We start from the raw sequence: 16560 nt of genomic DNA, 5'->3' as shown, positions 1-16560 counted from the left end.
CGGCTCCGGCTGCGCGCGGCGCTCACTCCTCGCGCTATTATGGCGAGTTGGGCGGCAGCGAGCTGTGGTGCGCGGGCGCGCCGAGGGCGAGGACAAGGAGTCGGTCGCCCGAGCGCTGGCGTGTTCCGTCGTGGGAGGAGTATAGGCAGCGTGATTGATTGAGCTAGCTTGCTGGGGGGTTTTCTTTTGTTTTGGGGGTGGGCTTGGGGGTAAGAAGGGTGGGTAGGTTTCGAGTATAGGTTGGTTGAGGTGTGGGTGCACGGCTTGGGATTGAAGGGGTTTTCCGTCTCCGTTGGCGTTGGGTCATTGGCATGCCTGCGTTGTTGCATCCAGTTGGCGATGCGGGTTGGGTCGGGCAGTGGCTCGGTCCTTGGTCAACTGACTGCAAGACGAAAGATGGTGAAAGGTAGTAAAACATAATGAGAAAGGAGTCAAAAATTATCTGCTCATACTATATTGTGATTCCAACACGCTTTTAATCGCTCTGAGTTGATCTATTCATGAACACGCTTCCAGTAATCCTATCCTGACAAAAATACCTGTTCAACCCTCACTCATTCCTTTTCCAATCGTGAACATCCAAGCGCTTCTGCCTCACGCTTGAGCCCCACTGAACCGCGTCACCTTGACACCTCTCGCCGCGACCGCTTCCTTGACCCTGCTAGCCACGAACTTCTTCTTCTCGCTCTTCCTGACAAAGGTCTTGACCTCGGCCTTTGTGACCAAGCCACTACCAATGCCAGTGCCATCGCCGCCCTCAATTGATAGCTTTGCCGGAAGCGGGCTGCCACTCGCCCAGTCCAGGAGGCGCTGGCTTCGTCCCGTGCCCGGCGTGCTGCCTCTCATGCTGCGACGCATACCGCTGGGTGGCGTGGCCCACACGGCAGGACTGCTCTCGCGACTGTGGCGGCCCAGGTTAGAGCGCAGAGTCATGGCGGTTATACCGGCAGTGATGTCTTCGGGGTCCTCGGCCGGAGCCGGCTCGTAGTCGTCCTCGTCGTCAAAGGCACCGAGGATTTTGGCCTTGCGCATCTTGGCTTCGATCACGTCGAGATCACCGCTCTTCGCCTCTACCATGGCCGTCATTCTGCGAATGGTGTTCTCGACGGCTTCAGCAGTCGGGGTGGCCGTAGAGCTGGATGCGCCGCCGTTGGCGCCTTTGGCTGCTGCTGCTGCAGAGGCCAGCTTGGCTCTCAAGACGATGATGCCTTCCTCAGCCTGAGAAAGCAGCTTCTGTGTCTCGGCAAACGTGTTGCGCAAGGCAATCTGCTGTGCCGATTGCTCCTCGCTCAGAGGAGTGGCACGAATTTGCCTCTGCTTTTCAGGGTCACGACGAGACTCGAGATTCTTGCGGACGTCGATGAGGCGACGGCGCAGCTGTGCAACCTCCTTGCTGAGACGAACAAGCTCGGAAATTTTGGCCCTGACGTCGGCGACCCTGCCAGTCTCGAGATTGCGCTCGAGGGAGTCTTCGACCTTTGCTAGATCCTCAATCTCAGCTAGCACCCAATCGTTTTCCTCTCCATCAACATCGATGTCGAGATCTTCCCGGGTGCGGCCCTCGTGGGTGATGGTGTTGTGCCCCTTGATGAAACTGGCAAGTTCGAGCGCGTTGAGGCCAACAGTGTCGACCATGTCCTGAATGTCCCGATACAACTGTTCCATCGAGCCCGCAACGCTATTGGAGCCCGGCTTGCCAACATAGTCCTGGTGCACGTAGAGTTCGCCAAGCTTAGTCTTGGCCTGTGGTGACGAGGATAGCCGCGCTTGGGTATCTTCGAATTGTCTATCATCCTCGGCCCACTCACCAAAGTCTGGCTCAGGCTCGGTAGGAGGATGTGATGTCTGGCGCGTAAGAGGGGTTGGAGGAGGAAGAGTGATGGGTTGGTGTCTCCGTGGCCCAGGGCTCAGCATTGATGTGGAAGCTGCACGGACTGGGCTGGGAGATCGGAATGGCTCTTTCTTGGGGGGCGAGAATACTGGATTGAAGGTCTTTGGCAGGCCAGCGGGGGTTGTTGATGCTTTGAAATCGGGGGTCGGGGCGTCGGCTGGTTTAAAGGGACTGCGCGGCTTGGGAGATTTTGGAGCGTCGGTCTTGTAGGGGACACTTCCAAAACCCCAAGGGCTTTTAGGCTTCGTAAACGAGGGGCCATCGTTCAGGTCCTCCTTGTCTCCTTCGGGAGACTCTGGAATCTCAACTTCGACAGGAGGACTTCCGGCAATAGGCGGCAGGTCCTCCTCATTGTCCTTTAATTCCTTTTGCTTTGCAGTAAAATCCGGGGGCAAAGGTGCATCCGGTGGCGAGACAGGTGTCGCCTGTTCTTGAGGGTCTGGTGGCAGAGGGGCATCTTCTGGAGCCTCCTTCTCCACGGGTGTCCTTGTAAAATCTGGTGGAAGAGGCGCATCGTCGACTTCGGGCTTGGCCTTTTCTTGAGGTTTCGTAAAGTCTGGCGGCAGTGGAGCGTCCTCTGATTTGCTCTCAGCAGGAGGAGATTTGGGCGACTCGGCAGTCTTCGGAGGAAATGAAAGTCCTGACGAGGGCGCACCGAAAGCCGTAGACGACTTTCCCAAATTACCAAACAGAGGCTTCTGTTCCGTCTTCTCTGGAGCCTTTCCAAAGCCAAAGCCGAACTTGCTAGACGTATCTGGCTGCGCGGGTTTCGAAGCGGCTTCACCAAGCGCTTGGCCAAATGACGATCCAAGTCCAAAGCTCCCAGACGGCTCGGTGGGTTTTGGCAAATCGTCTTTGGCGGTTCCATCCGGCTTGAAGCTGGATTCCAATTTGAAACCCTTCATGCCCAAACCAAAAGGCTTGGGTTCCTCCTTCGGGGCGGTGTCGGCAGCTGCAGCTGGTTGGTCATCAACATCACCCATCTCCGACTCTTGAATCTTTGGCTCCTCAGTCTTTTGACCAAAAGCGCTCGTCTGGGGTGCTGTGGTCCCGAATGGACTTTTACCAAAACTGCTCGTCTCCGCAGGCTTGCCAAAGGCGCTTCCTGGTGCTGAAGGCTGGCCAAACGTGGATCCGCCGTTACCTGTGCCTGCAAATGCTGGTTGACTAGTCTTGTTCAAGCCTCCAAAAGGCGACTGGCCAGTCTGTCCCGCGGAAGCGAATGGCGATGCTCCGGCTTGTTGACCAAATTTTGAAAATGGCGATTCTTTCGCGGCCGAGCCAGAACCAAAAGGCTGCTGAGGCTGCTGAGGCTGGCTCGGCGACTGGCCAAAGGTGGATCCTGGCATCGAAGGTTGTCCAAACGACGTCTGTCCGAAGGCAGGCTTTGATGTGGAAGGAGAGCCAAAGCTAGGCTGACCGAATGCTGGCTTGGACGGAGTGCCAAAGCTCGTTTGCCCAAAAGCCGGTTGGGAAGGTTGGCCAAACGCTGGCTTGGGGGCGGATCCGAAAGCCGATCCCGCTGCTTGTCCAAACGGCGAAGCCTTTGGAGCACTGCTGCCAAAGCCGCTTTGTCCAAATGCAGGAGCAGAAGATGCCGAGTTCGACCAAGGGCTGGAAGCAGCTGTTTGTTGTGGTTGAGCCTGGGTCTGTGATGACTGCAAAGCACCGTTTGCTGCTGTGAGACCATCAAACGGTGTTTCAGACTCAACCGAGTCAGCATAGACGACCCACCAGGCACCCAGGATACCCTCATAGTTGAGGACGAAGAGTGCCGGAAGGGGTACCGGTGACCATTCAAGATCGCTCTTTGCCACTGGCCTGTACACCTTTTCGGTACCAGAGAGGTCCAAAGACATGCCAATCGTCGATGGTGGGTCCGACATCTCCGGATTGATGGCGCTCATTGGGAAATCGGCTTGACAAGAGTCGATGCCGATAGTGGCGCGTGTGTATGCGTTGACGACAGGATGATCTCTGGAGAGAGCCTTGGAAGACTTGGTGATGATGCCGACTTTGTCACCAGCCGTAGACGCAGCCATGAGGAGATCGTCCAAGTTCGGTTTCCAGCCACGGAGGCGGGAAAAGAAGTACTGCGGCGGCGATCGCTGTGTGTTGAATCCCATGCAAGGTTCCTCCAGGAGTTTGTGGAAGACGTAGTTTTGTGTGCCCTTTTCTCTTTGGATGTAGTGAAATGTGGTATCCGGCACCATGTCCGGTTCAGGATTAGGGGCAGTGTGTCCGATAAGAAATTCATCATTTGACAGCCACGAGATGGATGAAACTGCCAATGTCAGCTCTATGGGCCACAAGGCCAGGACATTAACCTTCGACTTACTGTACTGCTCTCCTTCCAATCCAGGAGGTCGAGGAACGATTGCCTGCGGTGAGCCGTCCGGTTTCATCTGGACAGCTGTGCCATCTTGAAGACCCGCGGTAAGCTGTTTCCCCTTATTGCTCCAAGCAACACATGTAGCGCCATCTTTCAAAACTGCGGCATGTTGACCATCCATGAATCTTTGCTCCTTCAGATTCGCAATCATCAACTGGCCCCCAGTAAGCACTACAGCGACATTCTCGGCCAATTCGGGCATGGGATTCGGGCAAAGGCAGCGAGTCGCTACGTTCTGCGTGCCGATTTGAAACTTCGAGTCTTTGTTTCCCTGCATGAGGGCGCCCACGTCGTGGACAGCCAGTCCGCCTCCTTCCTCTGCTGAAACCACCAAGTACTGCTCATCTGCGGTGAAGGCGACCTGGGAGAGCCGTGGCATGGGTATCGTGAGATCTGGCTTAAATGCAACCCATTCGCCTTGTTTCTCTGCATTCTTGTCGCCCAGCTTCTGGCGCAGCTTTTCCGTGCTGGTCACCACCAGAGAGCCAGGGCCGGCAGCAGCAAGAATGCCCTTGCGCGATGCGACAGCAAGCAAGTTTGCGTAGGACGGAGGGAGCCTGTCGGAAGGCCATGGCTGCGGGAGGAGCTTGATTTTGTTCGTTCCAGCTGACTTGTCGTGTGCGGCAATGGACTTGAATTGGACGCCCTGCAAAGTAATGATATTAGCATGTTTATCCATCTTCAACTAGGAGCTGCGCTGACCTCGGTCTCGATTTCTTCAAGCTCATTTCCTTGTCGTGCTTGTGGACCAGCGCCGGCGGCTCCGCCCAAGGAGAAGGCCATGGTTGTAGTCTTCAGGAACGTGGACCGGAACTCGTCGCGTGAGGATCTGAAGCTTTGGTGCCGAGACGCGCCTCGACCATGCGAAGATGTCGGGGCAGAGGAACAAAGGTCCAAGATGTAGGAGTTGTGTTCAAGCGCGACTGGCTGTTGGTGCGCGGTGAAGATTGGAGGGGCTGGACCAGCGAACGACGTAGGAGGGTATCTTAAGAGAGACGGCGGCCTCGGAGGAGAAGAAAAGACGGCCTGGCGCGCGGCGGGTGTTGTTGATGCAGCGCGAATTGGAGCGTCGGCGAAGCGGTCCTGGTGAAATCGAAAAGCTCGGGCCACTTGCTTGCTGCGTCGTTTCGCGTTGCCTGGAGCTTGAGCTTCCCGCTGGTCGTCCATCCTACACCACCACGCAGCTATCGACACGACATCAACCTCTCCGCCTCGACGCCCCTCTCGAACATCACCCTCTTGCTCCTCCGCATCGTAGCTTCCGCTTCCGAATAGCTCACCGCTTGCCCTGACAACCGCCGATTGCCCCCTGGGCTGACAACATCACCGCAACCTCTACGCACCCAAGAAGGCAATCACCTGCAATCATCGACCATGGGCGGCTTCGATTTCTCCAACTACAACCGCAATGCGGCCCTGCACGCTCAAGGTGTTCCTCTGCCCAAGGCCACCAGCACCGGTACCACCATTGTCGGATGCTTGTTTGAGGGCGGCGTCGTCATTGCCGCCGACACGAGGGCAACGAGCGGGCCCATCGTAGCTGACAAGGCATGCTGTTACCTGGATCGGGATGCACAAAGGACTTATGCTAATACTGATATGCTGGTTAGAACTGCGAGAAGCTGCACTACATTGCGCCACAGATCTGGTGTGCAGGTGCCGGTACCGCCGCCGACACGGAATTCACCACGGCCATCATCTCGTCCAACCTCGAACTGCACTCGCTGTCGACCGGCCGCAAGCCGCGCGTCGTCACTTGCATGACGATGCTGAAGCAACACCTGTTCCGATACCAAGGCCACATTGGAGCGTACCTGGTCGTGGCGGGCGTCGACCCGACGGGCGCGCACCTCTTCACCGTCCATGCACACGGCTCGACGGACAAGCTACCCTACGTCACCATGGGCTCGGGCTCGCTGGCAGCCATGTCGGTCTTTGAGACGCAGTGGAAGGCGCAGCTGACGCGCGACGAGGCCATCAAGCTGGCGGCCGACGCCATCCAGGCCGGTATCTGGAACGATTTGGGATCCGGCAGCAACGTGGACGTGGCGGTCATCACGGAGGAGAAGACCACCCTGCTGCGCAACTACATCACGCCCAACGTCCGCGAGACCAAGCAGCGCAACTACAAGTTTGCGCGCGGCACCACGGCCGTCTTGAACGAGAAGATCATCAAGAAGGAGGATATCAGCCAGTATGTCACGGTGCACGAGCTCAAGGACGACAATGTCCCGCAAGCGGCGGAGAAGATGGAAGTCGATCCGTAGGGCGGCCTTGGGCTGGAGGTGTACGGATAGCACGCGGCGTAATCGGCATGATAGACAAGGCATGGCTGGCTGTACGGGGTGCTAAATGAGATGGGTTTGAACGATTTCACCAGCCCAAGACACATCAAATGATGTTTTAAGAAAATCAGTGATGAAATTGCGCAGCGCTTCCTCAGAAGCCCTCTAGTACTTTGCGTGTCGCGCTTCCAAGTTCTCAACCGTTCGCTTACTAATCATCACCGCGAAGGTGTGTGTGTGCGTGAGGCCAACAACACACGACACAGAGCCCTCGCCACACCGAACCGTCGCCTAAACTACCCACCCAGCCCCCCCCCCCCCCCCCCCCCCCCCCCCCCCCCTCAAAACCCTCCAAAAACCCACTTGCTCACACCAAACGACGCAGGGCGCTACCAACATCCCCCACCCCCAAAATACCAGCTATATATTCAGTGAAAGCGGCATCAAATGATTGGCGTGGTAGGCCGTAAAGAACTCATTTCTTGCCTTTTACCAGAAGTGACCGTGTGGCCGCCACAACACGCCATTTACAATTCTTTGGAACATCTGAATGCGGTAACTCGACCTGCGCAAGGTCGAATCCCGTTTTGCGCACTTTTTTTTTTTTCTTTTTCTTTTTGTTTTTATGTTGGTTAGCCGAGGGAGGGAGGGGTTTAGCGTCGGTGGGCTAAGGGTGGGCGCCGGTCCCTGAGGTGCAGCTACATTTTTTTTTTTAGGTACCAGGTAAGTAAGGGTGAAGGAGCGAAATATGACTATTGTGCATGGATAGGTAGGTCGACCTATGTACCCAAATCCTCGCGAGCACTGCCTTCTTCTCTTTGTCCACCCACCTCTATCCGCTGCTGCACACCTGTCTACCTGCCTTCCTCCATCATCTTCATCATCGTCATCTTCATCTTATCCAAACCCCTGAACTACACACCCCACAAAGCCCTCCAACCCAACAAGCCCTCTCCTTCCTCCATCGGCAGCAGCAGCAGCGTCCGCGTCAGCAGGCCCCGAGCTTGACCGCGCCCTTGACGACGACGACGACGACGACGACAACGACGCCACCGCCGTGGCTGCAGAAGAAGCCTGCGTCCTGCCGCCTCCGCCCTCCATGACCAGCACCTGTGCGCCGGGCTCCAGAAACTCGCGCGTGGCCACGAACTGGAACGTGACGAGCGTCGCCTGGCCGTCCGTCACGTCGTCGACGTCCGAGCCAGAGGGTTCTTCGTCGTCGTCATCGTCTCCGCCGCCAAAGAAGCCAAAGGGATCGTCATTCTCGTCGTCGTCGTCGCCGTCATGGCGGTTTTTCCTAGCGGTGCTCTCGTCTTCATCGTCGTCGATGGCGATGGCGACGACTTTGGCGCTTGCGCGAATGCTGGCAATGTACGTGACAACGAGGCTACCGACGATGAGATTGCGGACGGCGGCGGTGGCGAAGCGGGCGACGAAAGAGCGGTGGGAAGGCGGATGGGCTAGGCCGAGGACCAGTACCATGCCTTTGCGGATGCGGGGGTGGTGCGCAGTAGCCGGCAGAGTTGTGGTTGGGGAAACGGCAGAGTTGGAAGACAAGGGCAGAATACCCAAAGTGCCGACTTGGCCAGCGTGTAGGGTGCGCACAGGAAGACGCAGGTTGCGAATCGAGGTGATGCGAACGCGTCGCCACTCTTGCTGTTTCATGCTACGGGTCAAACCAGACGCCTGCGATGTGGGATCAAGACGAGCGGCTAGGTCGAGGTGCCTGTGGAGTGCCCCTGGAAACGATCGGCTAGCTGTCAGTTGATCCGCAGGTTTTGGAGAGCTGCCGCTGCTGTCGCTGTCATCGGCGGCATTTCCAATGGGAAACGGGCCCAAGAGCAGCTCATCACCAAGATGGAGAACACCGTAGCGCAGATGGCCACTAATGATTGATATTCCAGGGCTGTTGGCCCCGATGGCCCCAGCGAGGCTCAACTTGTAGATATCCTCAATGTGGTAGAGAGCAGTGATCTGCGAGGGGATGCTTCCAGAATGCGCCCCAGCCCGCGGATGATCCAGCGACTCAGGGATGTGGATTTCGTGCAACAGGGCATGAAGCTTCCGAATGCCGTTGCCTTTGACAGCACTCGTCAAGACAATTGGCACTGTCCCAAGAGGGTCAAGTGAAAGCTCATCGGCTATGCCTCGAGCAATGCGCACGTCCGAGTCAGGAACAGTGTGCAAGTCATCCTCCGTAAGCAGAGTGCCGACGTTATCAGATATGATGCGTGGGGTCCTGCCTGCACGCTTCAACGCGGATAGGAGTTTGGACATGGTCCGCATCATGCCTGCTTTGGAAGCCAGGTCTAGCTTGGTGACGACAACCATCAGAGGCAATTTGAGATTCAGGCAAAGGTCTAAATGTGCCTCTGACAAGTCGACATCTGCAGCAGCAGAGCCGAGCATTTCTTCTGTTGAGGGCGTGCTGCCGACCTTTCCCGATGTATCGTCATCATTATCGGCTGGCATGCACAAAAGGGTCCAGTGAGGAGCCCATCCCATGAGTCCGCGGACGGCAGTACGTCGATACCTTGGATGACCCGCCGAGTCGGAGAGGAACACGAGCCGCCCGTTCTGACAGGCAGAGTGTATGTCGGTCCACGAGTCAATGTTGCCCGACGCATAGTTGACGATTTGGACTTCGCCAGATTCGTCGACACTGTACCCAATGAGTTCCTGGGTGACGGAGCTTGTCATGCCAGAAACAATCTCGTGTCTGTGCTTGAGCAGACTCAAACGGCTCTTGCCTCGGCCATTGTCCAGCGTCGCAGTAGAGAGACTGCCCAGTAGACTAGACTTGCCCGACATGGTGGCACCAGTCAAGGACAAGCGGAGCTGTGCAGAGGCCTGCTTGCTGTCCTCGGGGCCCATCTGGTCCAGCGATTCCGCCACTGGACCGAGCTGAGCAGTTGGACTAGGCGTCCCTGAGCCAGGCACCTCGGGCCTAACAAAAGCCTCAGCAACCCAGAGGGGACCACTGCGTGAATTGTCATCCACATCGTCAGACCACGTGCACTCGCCGACGGGAATCATGCGGAGCACCTTGACGCTGCAGCCCAGGCTTGCCGCCATGGCGCGGAGATTTGTTAGACTCTCCTCCATTTCGTCCTCTGCGAGTCCCACAAAGGTGCCATCGTCGGCGACACCAATCTCGTACAGGGCGCCTTGGCTTTCCTCCAGGCCTGGTAGCACCTTTGCAAGAGGCTGAGTCTTGAGCTGAGGGGTGGCTTCTGGAAGCTGAGGAACGACGAGCTCATTGGCAGAGGTGGAGTGGTAGGGCGATGATTGCTGCAAACGCCACAGAAGCTGCGTCGTTAGCTGCTCCAGGCGGTGCTGGCGAGACTGGCTCGAGGTCTGCTTTGGCGGCGTGTGAGAACCACTGACGGGTTCAGACACGCTCCGAGTAGTTGGGATACCCAAGGCGGAGCGGTGGGATCCAGCCACGTGACGGGCGGTGGTTGTAAAGGTAAAGGACCTTCGCGGACGCAGAAGCAGATGGAGCTTGTACTCTGTTGGACCTTCCTGGGGCTCAGCGTCCAACTTGATAACGGAGCTATCGGTCTCGAGAACGGCGCATGGCGTCAAGCCGCTGGTGGCAACAGCATTGTTGGGTCTGAGGGTGGCTGCGGTTCCCGCCGAAGAGGTGGGCTTTTGGGGCGTCAGAGAGCGCGGAGTCGACCAAGGAGATGCCACGCGGGGCGGGTCGGGGTCAAACGTAAAGATGGAGGCCATGTTTTTTGTGTTGTGGATTGAATCACGGTAAAGCGGATAAATATGGAGTCAACAATGCAGTCATAGACAAACGCCTTAATCGATATGCAGTGGGCCGTAGAAGGGGCATTTTGGCAGCGGTTGAGGGTTGAGGATCAAGGGCAGTGGGTTCCACAGAAGACGTCAAAGCGAGCGGTAGACGGGGAGGTCAATAACGGGGCGCCATGATGGACGGGATGGAGGGGGAGAGAGATGGATGGATAGACGGTGGTTTGGGGGTGGAGGGAGTCAAAGGCCGGGCCGGGGCCGGAACAACGTTGGACGACGCCAGACGCCACGCGCCACGGCAGGCATGAGCCACAGGGAGTGGCTGGCCTCAGCACGTGAGTCTCAATGGCTGCGAGTCGCCTGGGTGCGGGTCCGGGTGCGGGTGCGGGTGCCAGGTGGGTGGTGGGTGGTGGTGGTGGGGTGGTCCCTGCTCCTGGTGGGTGCTGGGCCCGTTCAGGTTCTCGTTTAAGCTGTCCGCATCTTGGCTCTGTCTGGTCTCGCTCCCTGTCACTGTCACTGTCACTCTCAATCTCACTCTCACTCTCACTCTCACTCTCGTCGACTCTCGCTCTCTCTCTCTCTCTCTCTCTCTCTCTCTCTCTCTCTCTCTCTCTCTCTCTCTCTCTCTCTCTGCCCTTCGACAACAACTTCCAGTCGTTCAGAACAGACATCGGATGGACCTGGACCTCACACGGGGCGCGGCATGGCTGTCATGGCGTCATTTTTCTGCGCCGCACCCAAGGAAGACCAGGGCAGGGCAGGGCAGGCAAGACTACATCATTCATGTATCCACCTCTCCTGCATGCATGACTACATACTTCAGCCCTCGATCTACAGCCTCAGCGCGTCTCTCACCGCCCGACTTTGGATTGTTGCCTGACGCCTGACGCCTGACGGCCGTTTGACCCGCATGCATGCGCATGTACCTGCACCCGCATCCACATCCGCATCGTTCTTGGCCTCGGTCCTCCGCCCCCATCAACCCACACCTCGACTGCTCGACACCTCCGCTGCTACACGCCGACGCGCGCTAGCATTCCAAACCATGTCACTCGTCGAAACAGAAAATGCGACATGACAGGCGCCGAGGTCTGCGCAACGACCTGACCTAAGCGTCGCGTCTACCCTACAGTACATCCAGACCAGCTCCACGGCACCGTCCCGTCTCGTCTATTCCGCACATGCCATCCACACCCAACAGACGGACGCTCTTTGTACTCGAGCCAAGTCGGCCATTGCTCCGTAGCAGCAGCAGCAGCAGCAGCACGACAGCAGTGCCAGCATGCCCCAACATCGCCAAGCCCAGGGCCAGCCGTCCATCCCGGCGAACCCCGGCCCGTCTTAGCCGGCCGGGGTTGGGAGAACCACCTCTCACAAACTCAGATCTGCCCAGGTCGCGAGTTATCAGCTCGTCCGTCAGCAGTGGAACGCCCTGCCAGACCAACCACCGCTCGCCATCATCCATACAGTCAGCACTCTGTTTAGACGCCGATGCCAATGTCGACCAAACGGGCCAAGAGACGTGCTAGCCGACCAACCAGCCAGCCCAAGCTGTGATAAGCCAAGCAAGGCCGTAATGTGACGAGAGTGAAAGTGAGGGGCATGCGGACGGCCGTCGTCTCGTTCTCTTTTTTCCTTTGCGTCCATTCTATTAATACACTCCGTCTCCTAAATTGACCATCTCAATTCGTCTTTTTTTCTTGGCCCCCACATTGGGAAAATCACGGCTTCTTCCCCATCTTGGACGAGCAAAAGCCAAGCCAGCCCTCAACAACCCAAGAAGTGACGCACATGAGGGGCCGTCTAGCAAAGAGTGGCACGGAGCGGCGAAGACGGTGCTGCCCTTTTTTTCTTCTCCAAGTCTTTTTCTAATAATACTTTCCTCGCGTTGTTCTCCGTACATATGCTCGCTCGCCTGCTCGCTTGCCTGTTGACGCGCTTTTTTGGCCCCCAACCTCGAATCTGCATGTCGTATGTGGTGGTCCACCCCGTTCGTTCTACACTCCCTCACGTCACCTACGCACGTTTGACTTTTGGCCCCCACCTCGCTCTCGAGCGCCGCCAGAACACGTCAATACGTGCCTATGCCCCTCCCCTCGTCCAGGCGAGTGAGCGAGAGAGGCGTGCGTGCGTATGTGCGGGCGGGCTGTTCGGAACTCGCCTGTCCTGGCATTGAATGGTGGTGGTGGAGGTCCGCGGACGTTCGTCTGTCGAGTTCTAGCCTCCCGGCCGTCGTCGTTGATGCCGTTCGCTTGCATTCACTCGTGTATTGCTATGTATTGCTACTGTAAGCGAGGCGGCGACGGACGGACGGACGGACGGACGGACGCGGACGTGTGGAGTCAGTAGTGAGATGGCTACTAGTGAGATGGAACTACCCGCCGTGTGGAGAAGGACGGACACACGGACGAATGGGTCATGTAGGGCGCGCACTGTGGTCTCCGGTGGGCAAAAGAAATATGTACATGGTGGTGGAGCAAGCAAAAGATGTTCGGGCGTGCATGCGTGCGTGCGTGCGTGGCGGGAGTTGCTCCGGTCGTAGTCGTCGTTGTGGTATGGGGGTCGGAATGGGACGGGATGGGATAGTCGAAATGGCATGGCATGGCATGGGGGCTGTGTTGTTCCGTCAATCGTCATTTGAATTGGACTGACTGCTATCAGGTAGGCAGGTAGATGGGTAAGAAGGGCGAGAACTGTACATACCTAGTAAAAATGTATATACGGAGGAGGAGTAGTGTAGTTGGGGGGGGGAAAGGAAAAGAAGAGTTTGCCGTGAGAGGAGGAGGGAGTAGTCCAATATTGGAATTCTAAAAAGACCATGCTACTCGACGACATGTGTGTGTGCATTTGTAGGACTTCTTCTTCTTCTTCTTCTTCTTCTTCTTCTTCTCCTCCTCCTCCTCCTCCTTCTTGCTGTGTGCTCTCTCTCTCTCTCTCTCTCTCTCTCTCTCTCTCTCTCTCTCTACCTGTCCTGGCTACGCTTCTCCCATCCCTTCCCATCTCATCCCGGCTTCGAACAGATAGATTGCGCCAATGGCTACACGGAGCTAGCTAGCTAGCTAGGTATTTCTCGTGTTGATCGCAAAACAACAAGACATGATTGATGTGCGGAAAGTGAAACGAATCAACGAATGAACGCCCAGAGGTATGCCAATGCGGATGCGGATGCGGATGCGAATGCTAGGTGCCATGATGCCATGTGATAAACGACCGCGCGCGTGCAGGGAAAAGACGTGTTGAACGATGGATGGACGGAACAAAGAAAAGAAGATAAGGGCGCAAGCGCCGCCATATTAGAAAGGTTTGTGTGTGTGTGTGTGTGTGTGTGCGTGTCTTCTACTTCTCCTCCTCCTCCTCCTCCTTTTCCTTTGATATGAAGCCATCCAGCGAGCGAGCGAGCGTTTGTACGTATGTGTCAACCGGTAACACCAACACCAACACCAACACCATTGCGCCGAGCCATGCTATTATGCTATGCCGTGATGCTAGGTAGGTATGCCGTGCAGCCAGAAAGAGAGTACGGGAGGGATATCAGGTGAGCCAGAGCCAGAGCCGGAGCCAGAGCCGGAGCCAGAGCCGGAGCCACAGCCGTATGGTGGCAAAAGACCGTCGATGGGCCGAGGACCAAGGACCAAGGGCGGTTGGGACGAGGCAAAAGAGAAGAAGGAAGCGGAAGCGGAAGCGGAAGCGGAAGAATTGATCGGTGCGGTGCGGTGGTAATGACGAAGGCGAGCGGACAAGCGAGTGAGCGAGAGCGATGATGATGATGATGATGATGATGATGATGGCGGCGGAGGCGGCGGCGGCAGCTGAGACGAACGTCGTCTATCCGTCTGTCCGTCGGCGAGTCCGTTCCGATACGATGCGTGTCGTGTCGAGCGGCGGAGGAGGTGGTGGTGTGGTCCTGGCCTGATGCTGATGCTGGTGACGAAACAAGTCGAAGAATAGTGGTAGTGGCGTTGGTGGTCGAAAGGTGGTAGAGGAGACTCGTATGCATGTCGTTACAACAAAAAGGAAAAAAAAAGACCACGAGAGAAAAAAAGCAAAGCCAAAAAACCAACAGTCCTAAAAATCAAATCGCCACCCCGACCTCGCCCCTTTCCTAAATGACAACAACTGCTTGGCCCCGAGCAAAGTTGCTGGCTGGCTGGATGGCTAGTGTGTGCTGTTGTTGTATTGTTCCCTGATCCTGATGCGCCAAATGCTGTCGCTGCCGATGTCGCTGCTATGCTGTACAATGCTCTCGTTTCGACGTTGCTTGCTGCCTGGGTATACATTGCAATGATGATGATGATGATGATGATGATGATGATGGTAATGACAATATGGTCATGTCAAAAGGAGGTGATGGTGGTGGCATGGTGGAGAGATGTCCCCTTTCCTTTTTTTGCCCTCTCTCTCTCGGCAGCGTCTCGTTCCCGTCGTCCGGTCCGGCCGTCGTTCGTCTCTCGGGGAGTTGGAAAGTGTCGTCAGGTCGTCGGTCGTCGCGTCATCACGAGGCGTCCGACGCCTTGCGCGGCTTGCACTTTTCATGCGCCATGTGCCCATTGCGCGCCGTGGTGCGCGTAAACTCGGCGCCACAGCGCGGGCAGTACGACTTGGCCGCCGTGCCCGACTTTTCGCGCTGATGTCGCAGCAGGTTGCTAAACGTCGAAAACTGCCGCCCGTTGCACCCATGTTCCCAGCACTGCGGCTTTGGCCGCGAGTTGAGCACGCGCACGCTCCGGTCTGGTGCGCCTAGCGCCGCGGCCGCGGCCGACGGATCCTGTCCAGGCGCTCCTGGGTAAGGCTGCGAGTAGTGCGGTGGCGCCGGGTACATTTGCTGTGCTGACTGTGCAGGGGGATAGGCCATGTTGCCGTAGCCAGCCGTGTTGTAGGGCTGTGATCTGGAAAGGGTTAGGTCTCATCTCAGAAATTGGCGCGCGCAAAAGTCTCACGTCGTGTAGTTGGTTCCGTAGGGCATAGCGCCGGGTGCAGGGAGGTTAGGGTGGATGGGCGGGTACTGCGACGTTTGCCCTGTTGCCCCTGAGAGAGCAGAGGGGTCGTTCGTTCCGGGCATGTATCCTGCGGATGCTGCAGAAGCGAGCGAGCTATGTCTCGAGACACCAAAGTCGGCGCCGGGGCTGCTTCTCAAGACCTGAGCCGGAGGGTAGGACTGCATGTAAGGCGAGGGCGCACCGCTGCTCTGGGGGTAGGTGGGTTGCTGGGAAGTGGAGTGTTGCGACTGGTCCTGGGGATAGCCTTGTAGAGCATTAGCGCATGAAGTTATTCGTTTGACAAGGCATGGTCTTTAATGCACGAGACCGAGTTTCGAAACTTTTTTTGGAAGGAAAAAAAAAAAAAAAAGAAAAGAAAAGAAAAGAAAAGAAAAAGCTTTTTGGGAAAAAATTGCAGGGAACAAGCTTACCATAGGGATCGAAGCTGGTTCCCGAGGGAGTGAAAGAACCGTACTGAGTGGGCATCATGTAGCCAAGCGAGCTGGATGCGGATGAGTGATTGATGAGTGGGAGGGCCGGCAGGATCCTGTTACCTCATGTCTTGTGCGTCGGGGCAAGGATGAGGTGCGGCGGCAGCGGGAGGAGGAGGAGGAGGAGGAGGAGGAGGAGGAGGAGGATAGATGATGTGGTCGAGAGGATCTATCGAGGCTTGGTCGAGGTCGCCACGCGGGCGTGGAGCTGAAGCAGAGTGGGGATCGCGGGTAGAAGATGAGGATCTGAAAGGAGGAGGAGGAGGAGCCATGGTCAGTCCCTGGGCTGGAGCTGTAGGAGGGTGTAGTGGTAGCTTACTCTTGTAAGGGTGTATTTGAGAGAGACAGAGGAGCACTGGTGGTAGTGATGCTAAAAACTGGCACCTTCGGATAGCAGATGCCTGCGCCATGCCCAGGGGGGGCGGAGGGTACATCATATACAAGCCTGAGTCCTCAGTCAGAACCAACAGACGTCTGGTTGGCCCCGTGCGTCGAAGGATCGCGATCCCTGCCGGCACGCTTGGGAGGGGGGGAGAAACCCCGTGCGGGCCATATCGTGAGCAGGCAGGCAGGGCAGGCAAATTCGCAAGAGATTAGGTCAAGCTTTGGGCGCTAGCGAGGGATCCAACGGCGCCGCATTCAGCAGTGGGTGCCTTTTAGGTTTGGCATGGGCGGTGTCACTATGTTTCGCGGGCGACTTAGCCCTGAGGATACCGCCCTTGTGGGGTGTTGGTGGCGTTGGAGAGATGGTTTCAGACTGGCT

The 16560-nt window shown here is 57.0% G+C and overlaps 5 protein-coding genes across 5 annotated transcripts; 1 reads left to right on the top strand and 4 right to left on the bottom strand.

Moving 5' to 3' along the window:
- Window positions 1–403: 403 nt before the first annotated feature.
- On the bottom strand, window positions 404–5348 carry IWZ02DRAFT_481469 (uncharacterized protein). The gene is made up of 3 exons (XM_066769124.1): window positions 4986–5348; window positions 4230–4929; window positions 404–4175 (listed from the first exon to the last, which is right to left on the bottom strand). Exons 1-3 carry the CDS (start codon window positions 5064–5066, stop codon window positions 595–597), a joined length of 4362 nt encoding a protein of 1453 aa, XP_066622852.1. The 5' UTR covers window positions 5067–5348; the 3' UTR covers window positions 404–594.
- A 100-nt stretch (window positions 5349–5448) lies between these two features.
- On the top strand, window positions 5449–6772 carry IWZ02DRAFT_450077 (nucleophile aminohydrolase). The gene is made up of 2 exons (XM_066767442.1): window positions 5449–5831; window positions 5894–6772. Exons 1-2 carry the CDS (start codon window positions 5658–5660, stop codon window positions 6548–6550), a joined length of 831 nt encoding a protein of 276 aa, XP_066622851.1. The 5' UTR covers window positions 5449–5657; the 3' UTR covers window positions 6551–6772.
- A 430-nt stretch (window positions 6773–7202) lies between these two features.
- On the bottom strand, window positions 7203–10661 carry IWZ02DRAFT_450075 (uncharacterized protein). The gene has a single exon (XM_066767441.1). The coding sequence runs from the start codon at window positions 10301–10303 to the stop codon at window positions 7466–7468; it is 2838 nt and encodes a 945-aa protein (XP_066622850.1). The 5' UTR covers window positions 10304–10661; the 3' UTR covers window positions 7203–7465.
- Window positions 10662–13566: 2905 nt separating this feature from the next.
- IWZ02DRAFT_249153 (uncharacterized protein) lies at window positions 13567–14574 on the bottom strand. The gene has a single exon (XM_066763163.1). The coding sequence runs from the start codon at window positions 14325–14327 to the stop codon at window positions 13803–13805; it is 525 nt and encodes a 174-aa protein (XP_066622849.1). The 5' UTR covers window positions 14328–14574; the 3' UTR covers window positions 13567–13802.
- Window positions 14575–15993, bottom strand: IWZ02DRAFT_249104 (uncharacterized protein). The gene is made up of 4 exons (XM_066763162.1): window positions 15861–15993; window positions 15738–15808; window positions 15268–15571; window positions 14575–15216 (listed from the first exon to the last, which is right to left on the bottom strand). Exons 1-4 carry the CDS (start codon window positions 15863–15865, stop codon window positions 14823–14825), a joined length of 774 nt encoding a protein of 257 aa, XP_066622848.1. The 5' UTR covers window positions 15866–15993; the 3' UTR covers window positions 14575–14822.
- Between the last annotated feature and the right edge of the window lie 567 nt (window positions 15994–16560).

The sequence above is a fragment of the Phyllosticta citriasiana genome (assembly GCF_038021145.1).
Source record: "Phyllosticta citriasiana strain CBS 120426 chromosome Unknown IWZ02scaffold_6, whole genome shotgun sequence".
Lineage (NCBI taxonomy): Eukaryota > Fungi > Ascomycota > Dothideomycetes > Botryosphaeriales > Phyllostictaceae > Phyllosticta > Phyllosticta citriasiana.
This window is presented reverse-complemented; position numbering and strand designations above follow the sequence as displayed.